We start from the raw sequence: 16,858 nt of genomic DNA, 5'->3' as shown, positions 1-16,858 counted from the left end.
TTTAAATGACACATTAAACAAGATGGACATAATTGATATTTAAAGGACATTCCATCCAAAAACAACAGAATACTCTTTCTTCTCAAGTGTTCATGAACATTCTCCAGGATAGATCATATCCTGGATCACAAATCAAGCCTTGGTAAATTTAAGAAAATTGAAATCGTATTAAGTATCTTTTCCGACCACAACACTATGAGACTAGATATCAATTACAGAAAAAAAAAAACTGTAAAAACACAAACACATGGAGGCTAAACAATATGCTACTAAGGAACCAAGAGATCACTAAAGTAATCAAGGAGGAAATCAAAAAATACCTAGAAACAAATGACAATGAAAACACAATGGCCCAAAACCAATGGTATGCAGCAAAAGCAGTTCTAAGAGGGAAGTTTATAGCAATACAATCCTACCTCAGGAAACAAGAAACATCTCAAATAAAAAACTTAATCTTACACCTAAAGCAATTAGAAAAAGAACAAAAAACCACAAAGTTAGCAGAAGGAAAGAAATCATAAAGATCAGATCAGAAATAAATGAAAAAGAAATGAAGGAAACAATAGCAAAGATCAATAAAACTAAAAGCTGGTTCTTTGAGAAGATAAACAAAATTGATAAACCATTAGCCAGACTCATCAAGAAAAAAAGGGAGAAGACTCAAATCAACAGAAGTAGAAATGAAAAAGGAGAACAACTGACACTGCAGAAATACAAAGGATCATGAGGGATTACTACAAGGAACTATATACCAATAAAATGGACAATGGAAGAAATGGACAAATTCTAGGAAAGGTATACCCTTCCAAGACTGAACCAGGAAGAAATAGAAAATATGAACAGACCAATCACTAGTAATGAAATTGAAACTGTGATTAAAAATCTTCCATCAAACAAAAGTCCAGGACCAGGTGGTTTCACAGGTGAATTCTATCAAACATTTGGAGAAGAGCTAACGCCCATCCTTCTCAAACTCTTCCAAAAAATTGCAGAGGAAGGGACACTCCCAAACTCATTCTATGAGGACACCAGTGCCCTGATACCAAAACCAGACAAAGATACCACAAATAAAGAAAATTATAGACCAATATCACTGATGAATATAGATGCAAATATCCTCAACAAAATACTAGCAAACAGAATCCAACAACACATTAAAAGGATCATACACTATGATCGAATGGGATTTATCCCAGGGATGCAAGGATTCTTCAATATATGCAAATCTATCAATGTGATACACCATATTAACAAACTGAAGAATAAAAACCATACGATCATGTCAATAGATGCAGAAAAAGCTTTTGAAAAATTCAACACCCACTTATGATAAAAACTCTCCAGAAAGTGGGCATTGAGGGAACCTACATCAACACAGTAAAGGCCATATACAACAAACCCACAGCAAACATCATTCTCAATGATGAAAAACTGAAAGGATTTCCTCCAAGATCAGGAACAAGACAAGGATGTCCACTCTCACCACTATTATTCAACAGTTTTGGAAGTCTTAGCCATGGCAATCAGAGAAGAAAAAGAAATAAAAGGAATCCAAATTGGAAGAGAACAAGGAAAACTGTCACTGTTTGCAGATGACATGATACTATACATAGAGAATCCTGAAGATGCCACCAGAAAACTACTAAAGCTAATCAATGAATTTGGTAAAGTTGCCGGATAGAAAATTAATGCACAGAAATCGCTTGCATTCCTATACACTAATGATGAAAAATCTGAAAGAGAAATTAAGGAAACACTCCCATTTACCATTGCAACAAAAAGAATAAAATACCTAGGAATAAACCTACCTAGGGAGACAAAAGACCTGTATGCACAAAACTATGACACTGATGAAATAAATTAAAGATGATACAAACAGATGGAGAGATATACCATGTTCTTGGATTGGAAGAATCAATATTGTGAAAATGACTCTACTACCCAAAGCAATATACAGATTCAATGCAATCCCTATCAAATTACCAATGGCATTTTTTACAGAACTGGAACAAAAAATCTTAAAATTTGTCTGGAGAAAAGACCCCGAATAGCCAAAGCAGCCTTGAGGGAAAAAAACGGAATTGGAGTAATCAGATTCCCTGACTTCAGACTCTACTACAAAACTACAGTAATCAAGACAATATGGTACTGGCACAAAAACAGAAATATAGATCAATGGAACAGGATAGAAAGCCCAGAGGTAAACCCACGCACCTATGGCCAACTAATCTATGACAAAGGAGGCAAGGATATACAATGGAGAAAAGACAGTGTCTTCAGTAAGTGGTGCTGGGAAAACTGGACAGCTACATGTAAAAGAATGAAAGTAGAACACTCCCTAACACTATACACAAAAATACGCTCAAAATGGATTACAGACCTAAACGTAAGGCCAGACACTATAAAACTCTTAGAGGAAAACATAGGAAGAACACTCTTTGACATAAATCACAGCAAGATCTTTTTTGATCCACCTCCTAGAGTAATGGAAATAAAAACAAAAATAAACAAATGGGACCTAATGCAACTTAAAAGCTTTAGCAAAGCAAAGGAAACTACAAACAACACGAAGAGACAACCCTCAGAGTGGGAGAAAATATTTGCAAACGAATCAATGGACAAAGGATTAATCTCCCAAATATATAATTATAATTAATTATAATTTATATTGATTGTAATTATATTAATTATAATTATATTGATTATAATTTATAATCAATATTAAAAAAACAACCCAATCCAAAAATGTGCAGAAGACCTAAATAGACATTTCTCCAAAGAAGACATACAGATGGCTAAGAAGCACATTAAAAGCTGCTCAACATCACTAATTATTACAGAAATGCAAATCAAAACTACAATGACTTTCACCTCACATCAGTTAGAATGGGCATCATCAGAAAATCTACAAACAACAAATGCTGGAGAGGGTGTGGAGAAAAGGGAACCCTCTTGCACTGTTTGTGGGAAAGTAAATTGATATAGCCACTATGGAGAACAGTATGGAGGTTCCTTTAAAAACTAAAAATAGAATTACCATATGATCCAGCAATCCCACTAGTGGACATATACCAGAGAAAACCATAATTCAAAAAGGCACATGCACCCCAATGTTCATTGCAGCATTGTTTACAATAGCCAGGTCATGGAAGCAACCTAAATGCCCATCGACAGATGAACGGATAAAGAAGATGTGCTACATATATACAATGGAATATTATTCAGCCATAAAAAGGAACGAAATTGGGTCATTTGTTGAGAAGTGGATGAATCTAGGGACTGTCATACAGAGTGAAACAACTAGAAATCTGCAAACATACACCAATGAAATGACAGAATTGAGGACTACTGTGGTCACCGTGCACATGGAGCAGAATGGAAGGAAATATTACAAGAAAAGAAAATGAATATTTCGGTAGGATTGGCAGCAACAAAGATCTGGTCGCTTCAGGCTACTTCCTAAAATGAGAGATAACAGGAAGTACAAACCCAAGCCTAAAGCAAATAGATGAAAACAACCTAGAACATTATATGTTCTTAGCATAGATTCTACATTGTAGAAGACTCTTGTAGAAAATACACAGAAGAGTATTTTACAATGTGGGTCTAAACCCACTATATGATGCAGAAGATTTCTTTGTGTAACATGGCATTTTTCTTCCTCAACAAATATCTACCAGCTATCTCACATGACTTTCATCATTAGACATGTCCCTCCCCCTTCTGTCTTACTCCAAGGTACCGTGGTATATTTACACATTATAAATATCTTAAATATTTACAGATCTACTAATATGTCACAAGATAGCAGGATGAGAGGTGTTAATGAACTATTAAGGGAAATTGCCAACAGAAGTTTCTGGTTTGCCTCTCTCTGTTGATTTTCCATAAGCAAAGGATTAAACTACTCTTTAGGAAAAAAACAAAAAACAAAAAAAAACTTTTGCATGGATGTTCATAAATAACTTTTGTCTATTACTCTCACTATGCAATTTGTCAGGTTTTTCTATCCATGTTGTGCTTACTTTAAAACTTTGAATTTTTTCTTCTTTTTGAATGCCTAAATAGGTTTGAAAAGATCTGCAGGTTAAAGGTTTCACACACTTCCCCCACGAAACTACCTGGTACTAGAGATTTTTGAAGAGGCATATCTTTTGGCATCTTTCTATATTTCTTACATAGAAATTTATATCTTAGATTTTATTTTTTTTATAATTACTTTTTAAATTTTTATTTGTTTATTTATTTATTTTTGGCTGCTTTGGGTCTTCGTCGCTGTGAGCAGGCTTTCTCTGCTTGCGGTGAGTGGGGGCTACTCTTCGTTAAGGTGCGCAGCCTTCTCATTGCGGTGGCTTCTCTTGTCACAGAGCACAGGCTCTAGGCGTGTGGGCTTTAGTAGTTGTAGCACTCAGGCTCAGTAGTTGTGGCTCGCGAGCTCTAGAGTAAAGGCTCAGTAGCTGTGGCGCACGGGCTTAGTTGCTCCATGGCATGTGGGATCTTCCCGGACTAGGGCTCGAGCCATGTCCTCTGTGTTGGCAGGCGGATTCTTAACCACTGTGCCATCAGGAAAGTCCTTGTCTTAGATTTTCTATCTCTTCTGAAATCTGTTTTAGTTAATTAATTTTTCTAGAAAAGTATCCACTTGAGCTTTTTGTTGACTTCTTAGTTATATTATTTTACAGTTTTTCTAACTCATTTATTTCTGCATATGTCCTTATTAATTCCTTCCTGCTACTCTCTTTGTTTGTTTTTCCCTAACTTTATGAGAGAAGCTTAATCCATGTAATTGCATACTGTTAATTTTATGGATAAAAATACTTAAGGCTGTAAATTTTCCTCAGTATTATTTAACTGAATCTCATATATTCCTAGGTATTTCATTCATTTTTAAATCTAAAAACACTCCAATAATGCTTATTGTGCCCCAGGCATCAGTCTTAGCACTTCGCAAATATTAACTCATAGAATCAACCTACCCATCATATGAGGTAGCTACTATTACTATCCCACTTTACAGTTGAGGAAACTGAGTTATCATGAAGTTAAATAATTTGCCAAAGTCATACAAACTGGTAAGAATAAAGCTGGGATTCAAAATCAGGCAGTCTGGCTCTAGAGTTTATACAGTTAACAAATATTTATTCTATGTCCTTGTCTCCAGGGTATTTAGCTATTGTGGTTTATATCCCTCTAACCTACAGGTCTTTTCATTGAGAACTTTTAACTTTCCAGGAAGGACCTATATATCTCCCAATTTTTAAAGTTAATTTCTAGTTTTATTGCATGATAATTAACGAGTTTGATTTTTTTCCTTTACTTTGGAATTTATTGGTATTTTCTATTCACCCAAATGTATTGTCAGTTTTTGTGATTGATCCTTTGGTAATGACAAAACTGAGTACTCTATTACCAGGTATGTAAATTCTACCTTACTGTTAATGCTGTCGAAGTTTTCTACATCCTTAAGTTTGTCCATTTGTTCTCTCTTGCACTAAGTAAGGTAAAAGGGGGTCCCATGCCCTCTGTAGGTGCAATACTGTCCCCAAATGCCTACATGTTCACCGACCCAGAAGCTCCCCAAATTTCATCCTTCTGGGGTTTTATGGAGGCTTCATTACATATGCACAATTGATTAAATGAGTGGCCACTGGTGATTGGTTCAACTTCCAGCCTCTTCCCCTCCTTGGAAGTCTAGGGTGGGACTGAAATTTCCAACACTCTAATCAAGGGGTTGGTTCCCCTGGCAATCAGCCCCCACCCTTAAGTGACCTAGGGGCATTCCAACGGCCACCTCATTAACATAACAAAATCTTAAAACATAACTCTCTTTACTTAGGCAATTCCAAGGATTTTAGGAGCTATTGACCAGAAACAGAGATGAGGACCAAATATATATTTTATATTATAAATCACAATATCACATAAGGTGACTTAAATTCTCCTATTTTTAATGCATTTCTTTCAACTTGTTTGATCTTCTGTAATTTATACTTTATCAAAGTTGCATGGGTATTCATGACTGCTACACCTTCATGGGGAAATTTAGCCTTTAGAGCCCTTTCATGTACCTTTGAGCCTCAGTTATACTTTGTCTGATACAAGATGCATGACTTCTGCTTTCTGTTTGCATTTTGCTTGGTATAGTTTTGTCTGTTCTTTTCATTTTAACTCTTCTGGATCACTCTGTTTTAGACTGTTAAAAGGTAAACTGAGGCATATTAAACATTTTAAGAGTTTATTTATGCAAAATTCAATTCAAATTTGGCAGCATTCAGCCTAGCAGGAAGGAGCACCGAGGAGCTGTACAAAATAAAAGATGTAGGCAGAAGGGAGTGGGAACAGGGAAGTTATACTAAGCAAAAGAGTGGGTTGGTTATTGCAAGGTTACTTTCCTTTAGGGGATAATTCTGATTTTAAAAATATATTTTAAGGATGTTACCTTTCTATGGCAGCTGCCCTCGTGGGAAGGTCCACTTCAGAGGCTGCTAGGAGCCCTGGTTGTCATGGTACGAGAAAGCATCTGGCAGCTTGGGAAATGTGTCATTTCTAGGAGATAAAGCATATCCACTGAGGACAGGCCCAGCCCAGATTGCTGCTTGGCTGGGAGCTTCTGTGCTTTCTGGGGTGGAGGGTCAGATAAAGTCACATTTAGCAAATTCTTCAGTAGTCATGGGCTCACAGATTGAAGACCATCCATTGGTGAGGAATTCCTCCCAGGACTCAAGAGATGCAGGTGCCTCTAGCTTTAGCCCCAGGGGGTCACAGTCAAGGGTGCGGGAGACTGGTCTCTGCAGCTGGGACAAGACTCTTAGAGGCATAAGAGTGGTCCAACCTTACGACCTCACAGAAGTTCACGGGGGCCCTGCAGTTCCCAGCATCGTCCCTGGGGAACACTCTCAGAGTCCCAATGACGTTGGGAGGAATCAAAGGGACGCTGTCAAGGAAACTGGATGTAATACCCTCCAGAGATGACAGGCACGGGCCAGGGTGCATCGGGTTTTCGGAATCCAATGGGGGACCCAAGGGTTGAAGATCAGGGGCACAACAGCACCCGGAAGCCTTAGACGGATGCTGCAGCCACGGGCTCAGCAATGCACGGCTGTCCATCAAGGGTTCGCCAGCAAACAGGAGCTGAGATGTGAAGTCCAGAGATGTGTGCATTGTGTCTAAGGAGAGGCGCCTCTTAGCCAGGGCCCGGACAGTCTGGCCCCGAGTCCCCTCTTCCCGAGGACGACGACGAGAACCGTATAGGCCAGTTAGGTGGAGATCCGCAGCACATGGACCTGGGGTCAGAGGTGGAGTCAGGCCGGGCTCCGCGGAGCTGTAGGCAGCAGCAGCCCCGAGCTGGGCGGCAGAGCAAGAACCCCGGGCCGGCGAGGAGGGCGAGGAGGAAGGACCCACAGGGGCTCGGCGGCGGGTCCCATGGCAGGCGGCCACGGGCAGACAGTGGTGTGAGGCACTGCGGGACGGACAGTGCCTCTGGCCGAGAGCGGCTCCCCCGGGCGCGCGGACCTCCCTCCAGGCGTTCAGGACCTGGCTGTCCGGCGCCGTGGGCTGCGTGTGGTCCACCACGGTCCGGTCCTGCCCGCGTTTCCACAGCTCGTAGCGCTCCGGTTGCAGGATGCGCACGAAGGCGTCCATGGAGAAGGCGACCCGGGCCTCCCCGCAGCTGCACTGCGAGGCCACTTTGCCATAATCGATCCAGCGCGGGGAGGCGAAATTGATGGCTTCCGCGCAGTTGAAGCCATGGTTGAAGCCAGAGTGGTAGCCATAGGGAAAGGTCACGATGAACTCTCCAGCCTCCTGAGTGACCCGATCGAAGGGGATGCCGTTGTCCTTGAGGACCGTGGGCGAGATGAGAGCCACCTTGTGCCGCAGGAAGGCCTCACAGCCCCGCGCGCTGCCCGGGAAAAGCTCCCTGGCCAGGCGTTCCAGGCGCCGGCCGTGCTCCGGGGGCACCGCGTACCAAGTCTTGGGCTCCCCGAAGTGCAGGTAGTTGATGCTGTAAAGGTCCATGTCCTCCGTGTGCCAGGCGAAGGCGGTCTTCCACATGCCGAAGTACAGGTACGGGGTGTTGACGCCTTCGATGACCACTCCGCACTCCTGCTCCAGCAGGTCCTGAATGGTTCCCAGGTGTCCAAGGTTCCACTGCTCCGTGTTTTGATCGAATAAGGAGCCACTGACGTCCGCACCATATACTGGTGAATCATAGAGGCGTGTTTTCCAATATTTTCGCTCCAGATCCTCAAAATCAGAGTAGAATGGAGTCTGGTGTTTTTCACTGTTTGTTAAGCGGCGATACTCGCTCACAGTCATGGCTTTCTTCTTTTTGTGGTGTTGAGTAAACACACCTGCCTTTCCAGTGGTCACCTGCTGGAGGGGAGCGGCTATTAAGATGTCATCTATATCATCGTACGTCTGTCTGGCTTTCCATCCTTTCGGTGGAATTACCTTGGCTAGGCCAGCTTGGTGTGCACCTTGCGACTCCATGTAAACAATATATTTGTTGAAATCTTCAAATTCTTCCACGGTTGGGTGGAAGATCATAATCTTCCAACTTGGGTTCTGGCTACCAAAGTGCGTAGACTGCATGGCGGCAATAGAATAAGCAACGGACTCCCAGCTTCTTAGGTATGCTTTGGATACCTGAGAATGCTGGGGAGTAACCCCTTCCCTATACTTTCTTTATTTTTAAAGAAGTTTAGATATATCTGAGAGGCAGGAACTCAGACTTGAACTTTTAAACAAACGAGGTGGTATCTTCTCCAGGCTTGTCAATCCACCAGAAGGACTCCACTCTTGTCAGCATTTTGGAGCCAAAGGAAATAGAGTATTTCCCAGAGGAGAGGGCTCTCTGAGCCAAGTCCTGCCTCAGCCTACAGCTCTGTGAGTTTCCTCTGTTAGGGATATAAGTGCCTGAGGCCTCGCCAGATTCCCAGGCTTGAGTGCATGCGTGGCTTCTCACCTCACTGTAGCAGAAAGTCTCTTCATGGAAGTTTCCAAGCCAAACCTAAAGAAAGTACAAAATATTGAAAATAAGTGGATGACAAAACAAACTGATTTAACATCAAGTTAAAGAAAATTGTATAGCAATCTTAATTTCAAAGTTTGAATTTAAGGGCAAACAGTACACTCTTTTGGTAGGCATGTGAACTGGTGCAGCTATGGTGCATACTATGGAAAACAGTATGGCAGTTCCTCAAAAATTTTAAATAGAACCACCATATGATGCTGCAGTCTCACTTCTGGGTATATATCCAAAGGAAATAAAAACAGAATATCAAGGAGATATCTGCCCTCCCTCATTCTCTGAGGCATTATTCACAATGGATAATATATGGAAACAACCAACATGTCCAGCGATGGGTGAATGGTCACAGAAGATGTGGTACATATATACAATGGAATACTACTCAGCCATAAAAAGAATGAAATTTTGTCATTTGCAACAACATGGGTGGTTGTGGAGGGTATTATGCCCAGTGAAATAAGACAGAGAAAGACAAATATGGCATGGTATCACTTATATGTGGAATCTTAAAAGAAAAAAAAAAGTTAAACTTACAGAACCAGAGTAGAAAAGTGGTTGCAGGGGAGGGCAGAGAAGGGAGGGTAAAAGGGTACACAGTGAATAAAGTCTCAGGAGCTAATGTTAACCATGGTGACTATAATTGATAACAATGTGATGTATAGTTGAAATTTTCTAGAAGAGTAGGATTTAAATGTTCTTACCAAAAAAAGTAAATATATGAAGTAACTGTGTTAATTAGCTAGATGGGGGGAATCCTTTCACAATGTATATCAAATCACCACAAAGTTCACTGAATATTTTACAATTTTCTAAGTCAATTATACAGCAATAAAGCTGAAATTTAGAAATAAAGAATTAGGGCAAATCATAAGACAGAAAAGGAGGAATATCTAACTGAAGTGTAAGGACATTAAGCAAGCTTGAAACTTAAGGAGTTAAGCACTCAACTCAAGAAATTGGATGGCTTAACCCAAAAGAAAAATTAGGGAAAGGAAAACAATGACATAAGCTGAAACAATTACAAAAGAAAAATTAACACCCAATAGAAATGATGACTGAAAACAAAATGCAATTTGTAGACCATTAAAAGTGTAAAAACATAAGCATAAGAGAAAAGAGAGTAAAGTACAAGCAAATCATGTTATAATAAAATAGGGAACACAGATATAAATCTACCTTTATAGAAAGAGTGCCTATGTAAACAAAACAGGAGAAAAGTACAGAACACAAATGTACACATCCTTAACAAGCATTACCCTTAATGTGTAAATACTTGAAACATTCTAATTAAAATCTAATCATTAATTTGCATCGATAGACAAATTATTAGAAATGTAGGGTTCACTCAGAATGGGAGAAAATATTTGCAAATGAAGCAACTGACAGAGGATTAATCTCCAAAATTTACAAGCACCTCATGCAGCTCAACATTAAAAAAACAAACAACCCAATCCAAAAATGGGCAGAAGACCTAAATAGACATTTCTCCAAAGAAGATATACAGATTGCCAACAGACACATGAAAGAATGCTCAACATCGTTAATCATTAGAGAAATGCAAATCAAAACTACAATGAGATATCATCTCACACCGGTCAGAATGGCCATCATCAAAAAATCTACAAACAATAAATGCTGGAGAGGGTGTGGAGAAAAGGGAACCCTCTTGCACTGTTGGTGGGAATGTAAATTGATACAGCCACTTTGGAAAACAGTACGGAGGTTCCTTAAAAAACTAAAAATAAAACTACCATACGACCCAGCAATCCCACAACTGGGCATATACCCTGAGGAAGCCATAATTCAAAAAGAGTCATGTACCAAAATGTTCATTGCAGCTCTATTTACAATAGCCAGGACATGGAAGCAACCGAAGTGTCCATCAACACATGAATGGATAAAGAAGAAGTGGCACATATATACAGTGGAATATTATGCAGCCATAAAAAGGAACGAAACTGAGTTATTTGTAGTGAGGTGGATGGACCTAGAGACTGTCATACAGAATGAAGTAAGTCAGAAAGAGAAAAACAAATAGCATATGCTAACACATATATATGGAATCTAAAAAAATAAAATAAAATAAAATGGTCATGAAGAACCTAGGGGCAAGATGGGAATAAAGATGCAGACCTACTAGAGAATGGACTTGAGGATACGGGGAGGGGGAAAGGTAAGCTGGGACAAAGTGAGAGAGTGGCATGGACATATATATATACACTACCAAATGTAAAATAGATAGCTACTGGGAAGCAGCCGCATTGCACAGGGAGATCAGCTCAGTGCTTTGTGACCACCTAGAGGGGTGGGATAGGGAGGGTGGGAGGGAGGGAGATGCAAGAGGGAATAGATATGGGAACATATGTATATGTATAACTGATTCACTTTGTTATAAAGCAGAAACTAACACACCATTGTAAAGTGCTTATACTCCAATAAAGATGTTAAAAATTAAAAAAGAAATATAGGGTTCAACGAAGTTTCTAGACACTGATTATCATACAAAATCTATAGATCCCATACACCAGTTAACAGTCAATTATAAAGTGAAAGAGTAAAATGGTTTTAATCCCTTTAATAACAGAAATACATGGCCCCAATGAAGAAATCTAAAAATGATATGCATGCAATGCTTGTACTTTAAATGCATAAATAAATGAAAAATTTACCAGGGAAAAAAAGTTGCTTTCTGATATAAAATGTCATCCTTTTCATCTTTATGCTTTAAAGGAAAAAACAAAAAAAAAAAAGGCCAAAAAAGTGCTTGCCTTCTGCTAGTCTAAAATCTTAATTCCAAATGATGATACACTAGGACCCAAAAAATGGTTTCCTTGAAGGATTCAGCCTCTGAAGGAAACAGGCTGTGCTCAAAGTCTGACTATGTATGTCCCATAGCAATTTCAATTCAATCATTACCACCCCAATTCTAATACCCTCATATCCAATCAAAATCTCTAATTTGATCCCACATAATTTTCAAGTCCCTTCCAATTGACACACTCCTTACTCAGTTCTAGAAACCCTCTCATTCTCATTAGATCGCAGTTCACTCAATGAGGTGCTTTTTCCTGAAAGTCTTTGTGATTTTTCCCAAGAAAATATTAAGAAAAAATTAACTTAACAAGTTGGAAAATAGTTTAAAAATAAAAACTCAAGGAAAGGATATCCCAATGTATAGTTCCCTCTCTCTCACTCTCTCTATATATGCATAAATAGTGTCATTTTTTAAAACTTCTGGTAGGAAAATAACTCTTTTGCTCATAAGCAAAAATTACAGAAATAAAGTGACCTACCTTCTACCAACAAAATCCTGATTCCAGTTGGAGATATTCAAGGACCCAGAGAGAGAGACAATGTTCTCTGGGCAGCTGGCCTCCAAATGCAGCCCCATGTCCTGATGGCTCTGGCTTTCTAACTGGGCAAAGGTATAATTTGATCAGCACCAATCAAAGGTATTTTCTCTGGTTGGTCAGCCCACTTTGTCTGCGCCCTTTTGATTTTTTAAACCAATCTTACAGTGAACTAAGAGGTTGAAAATAAAAGGATTGGGAAAGTCAAACCAAGCAAATATTAAACAAAAGAAACCTGGTCTAGCAGCAATTAATAGCAAATGTATTTATAAGGTAAAAGAAGGACAGCTTATGGTTATCAAAAAGAAACACTCATGGGAAAGATTACAATGATGCACTTTACGCACCTAGACACACAGCACTGAGACATAGAACACAAACACTGAGAATTATAAGGTAAAACTGACATATTTGCAATCATGGTGGGAGGTTTTTTTTTTCAAACACCGTTCTCCCAGAAACTGATAGACATGGAGAGAAGAAAATTAATAATGTTATAAAAGTTTAAACAATAAATTTAACAACTTTCCTATATTACCTGCAGCAACCACATAGCAAAATGCTTTTCAACACATATAAAACATTTACAGAAATTTACCACTGTAAGACCACATAATAAATCTCAATAAAAATTCCATAGAATCAACATATTGAGTACCATCTTGATGAATGTTTTATTTCAATCATGAAATAAAAGTGAAAGTCAATAATGAAAAAACTGAACACAAACATATTAATTAAAAAATGAATATCCACATAACATCTACAAAAATATCCATATAATTGCTAAAAATCTATTGATTTTTATGTTGTACTCAAGTAGTTAGTAAAACCTAAACCAGAATACTTCAGAATTATTTGAAAGAAAATAAATATAAAAATGATAGAACAATTCAAAAAACAAAATGGAAAACAGCCATATACAAAAATATAAATGATTATTAAAATAGAAGTCTGTTACTTAAAAAATAAAGACAGAAGTGGTTAATAAATTATATAGTCCTCCCTGCTAAAGGAAGGGAGTGCTCCCTTAGCGTGAGAAGCAGGTGCAGAGTGGCAAGTGGAGTTGGGAGTCGGGGAGGGGTAATGATTTTATGGAGGAAGACCCTGCCAAACACCATTTTAACCAGGTCAACATCAAGAGTCATAAACTGGGAATTCCCTGGCAGTCCAGTGGTTAGGACTCCACACTTTCACTGCCTAGGGCCCAGGTTCGATCCCTGGCTAGGGAAATAAGATCCCACAAACTGCGGGACGTGGCCAAAAAAAGTCATAAATTACTTTGATAGTATATGTCCTTGATATGATATGATTAAAATGTGATAAAATTCCCTCTGTAATCTTCCTCCAAAAAAATACAGAAACCCAAGATAATCATAAGAAAAGCGTCAAATTCCACAAGAGGTGCATCCTACAATACACCTGACCAGTATTCCCCCAAACTGTCAGGTTTCTATACAAACTTTTGGTCAAAAACGAGGAAAGCCTGAGAATCTGTTACAGCCAAGAGAAACCTAAGGAGACATGAAAACTAAATGTAATTTGATATTTTAGATGAGATCTTGGAACAGAAAAAGGATGTTGGGTAAAAGGTGAGGAAATCTGAACCAATGATAGGCTTTAGTAGACAATAACTTATTGACATTGGTTCATTAATTGTAATCAATATACCATGGGAAGTAAGATGTTACTAATAGGGGGACATGTGAGTGGGGTCGGGTCAATACTCCCTGAACCACGTGTTCAATGTTTTGTAAGTCTAAAATTGTCCAAAAACTTACGTATTACTAAATATAATATTGTAAATAATAAACAAACAGGAGAAGGCATCAATAAACAATATTAGAATGAAAAAGATTAGAAACATAATCTGAGTTTTGGAAACAGTCTACAATACAACACACTACAAACCAAATGATTTTATGAACCACTATGTGACTTAATTTTTTAGAGCACTTTTAAAAATATTTTAAATTATGAAATATAAAGTGTTCACAGACATCTGTAGAGCATATATGTACAGTTCAACAAATGACTATAGAGTGAACAGAAGTGGAGCCACTACCCAGGTCAAGAAATGCAACATTGCCAGGCACCTGGCTGCCTGACTTGTGCTCTTTTTCCCAGATTACAGCCCCTTCTGCCTCCTACACTGACCTTATCATATTCACATAGTAATTTTGGTCAACATTATAAAATTAAAACTCTGTCCATTTTTGAAAACTTTATATAACCTTGAAGAAACACAAATGTATTTATGTACTTTAGTGTATTTTTGGTGTATTTTTTCATCATTTACACCGTTGCATGCAGCTGGACTTTTCTGTTTCAGGGCTGTAAAGTATTCAACCATATAAACTTTCTACTGTTGATGGGGCTTTGGGTTGTTTCCACTTTTGGCCTCTTACAAACAGCGTTGCTCTGAAAATTCTCTGACGTGTATACTGGCCATAGAATATGTAAACTGCAACGTGCCAAATTTTTTCAACACATTTTACCAGTTTAGGCACTAGCTGCATGCAAGGGTGCTCATCGCCCTTCACTTTTGCAGACCTTTGGTGATTTTCTGCCTTTATAGTTTTAGCCGATCAGGTGAGGGCGTAGGGGTACCTCATAATGATTTGCATTTACTTGGTTACTAATAGGGGTGAACCAATTTTTCTGATGATTATTGGCTGATTAGGGGTGCTCCTTCAGGAAGTGCCTCATCAAGTATTTTGTCCATTTTTCTGCTGGGTTGTCTGTCTTGGTAGTAGTTATACGTTCTGCTTATTACTTCTTTACTGGGTATGAGTAACATGATATCTGTTCTCACTCTTTGATTTGTCTTTTCACTCTCTTTTTCATTGATTTTGATCCACAGAAGTTTCTCTGTACCTCTAACAGAACAAATATTATTAAAAATAGCTAATATACGGTGACTATCTAATGCCAGACACTGTTCAATGCACTCTGCATAGAATAATTTATTTACGCCTTATCTTCATAATGACCCTATAAGGGAAATCCTATGAACCCTATTTCTCATATGAGGAAACCGCATCAAGGAGATATTAAGAAACTTGGTCAAGGTGACAGATCTAGTAAGTAGGGAAGTATTCAAGCAAGAATCTCCAAGATGATTCCTTAAAAGAAGAACAAAGAGGGGTGACTTCTCCTCTACCGAACTGTGATATTTGAGCTTCAATGGACAAATATATCTATGTACAGAATAGAGAGGCCAGACACAGACACATGGATATGTGGGAGTCTGCCTATGATGGAGGTAGTGTAGCAAAGCAATGGGGAAGGATGGGCTATTCAATATGTGGTAGTGGCATTGTCACTATTTTGGGGGGTGGAATTGGAGCTCGACCTCATACCACTTACATAAATAAATTTGAGGTGCATTACAGACAGATACAACACAGAATTTTAAAACAAAATATTGAAGAATGTCTTTATGAACTCAGGGTGGAACAATGGCTTAGAGAACCAAAAGCACCATGATGGGAATGTCTGATATATTTAAATGATTCCAAACTAATGACTGTGATGGTTAATTTCACATGTAGACTGGGCTAAGAGATGCCCAGATAGCTGGTAAAGCATCACTTCTGTGTGTTCTGCATGGCTCTTCCGGGAAGAGATTAGCACTTGCATCAGTAAACTGAGTAAAGAGCGCCTTCACCACTGCAGGTGGGATCACCCAAACCACTGAGAGCCCAGATTCAACAAAAGAGCAGAGTAAGGGTGAATTTACTCTCTCTGCTTCAGCAGACGCATCCGTCTTCTCTTGCTTTAGGACATCTGACATGGGCACTCCTGGTTCCCAGGCTTTCGAACTCAACCATATTCCCCGTTCTCCATCTTGCAGACGGCCCATCTGACAGATCATGGGATTCCTCAGCCTCCATAGCCAAATGAATGAGTTCCTCTACTAAGAGCTATACATATATCTCCTATCGGTTCTATTACTCTGAAGAACCCTGACTCATACAATGACGTAAAAAATTAAAAGAAATTACAGTCTAGGAGAAGTTTGTCATCATACATGAAATAGAGAAAGAATTAGTATCCTGAATATCACATAACTTCTACATAACAACAACAAAAAATAGTCAAACCAAAAAAAGTAGGTAGAGCTTTAGAACAGGTAATTCAGAAAAGAGGAAATCCAAATGGCCAATAAATACAAGAAGATGTGCAGGATCACTAATGATCAGAGAAGCTATTCTCTGCCCATTTTGATTAGGTCTGACAATATAAAAAAGTGGGTCAAGATATGGAGAAACCAGAACTCTCCCACACTGCCAATAGAGGTAGAAATTGGAGGGCAAGCTGGCTTTTCCTAAAAAGTTAAAAGTGAACATAAATACAACCCAGTAATCCTATATACAAAGCTGTTCTGTAAAGCATAGTTTGAAATAACAAAGATTTGCAAATAACTCTATTGTCCATCAGCCGCAGAACGAATAAAATAAAATAAATTACACAG

At 38.8% G+C, this 16,858-nt stretch overlaps 1 protein-coding gene across 1 annotated transcript; it reads right to left on the bottom strand.

Annotated features, from left to right (window-relative positions):
- Positions 1 to 6,765: 6,765 nt before the first annotated feature.
- On the bottom strand, positions 6,766 to 8,592 carry LOC130708896 (lysine-specific demethylase 4D-like). The gene has a single exon (XM_057553296.1). It carries the CDS (start codon positions 8,590 to 8,592, stop codon positions 6,766 to 6,768), a length of 1,827 nt encoding a protein of 608 aa, XP_057409279.1.
- Positions 8,593 to 16,858: the final 8,266 nt, after the last annotated feature.

The sequence above is a fragment of the Balaenoptera acutorostrata genome, chromosome 9 (genome assembly GCF_949987535.1).
Source record: "Balaenoptera acutorostrata chromosome 9, mBalAcu1.1, whole genome shotgun sequence".
NCBI lineage: Eukaryota > Metazoa > Chordata > Mammalia > Artiodactyla > Balaenopteridae > Balaenoptera > Balaenoptera acutorostrata.
Note: the sequence above shows the minus strand (reverse complement) of the source record. Positions and strands in the feature narration are given on the sequence as shown.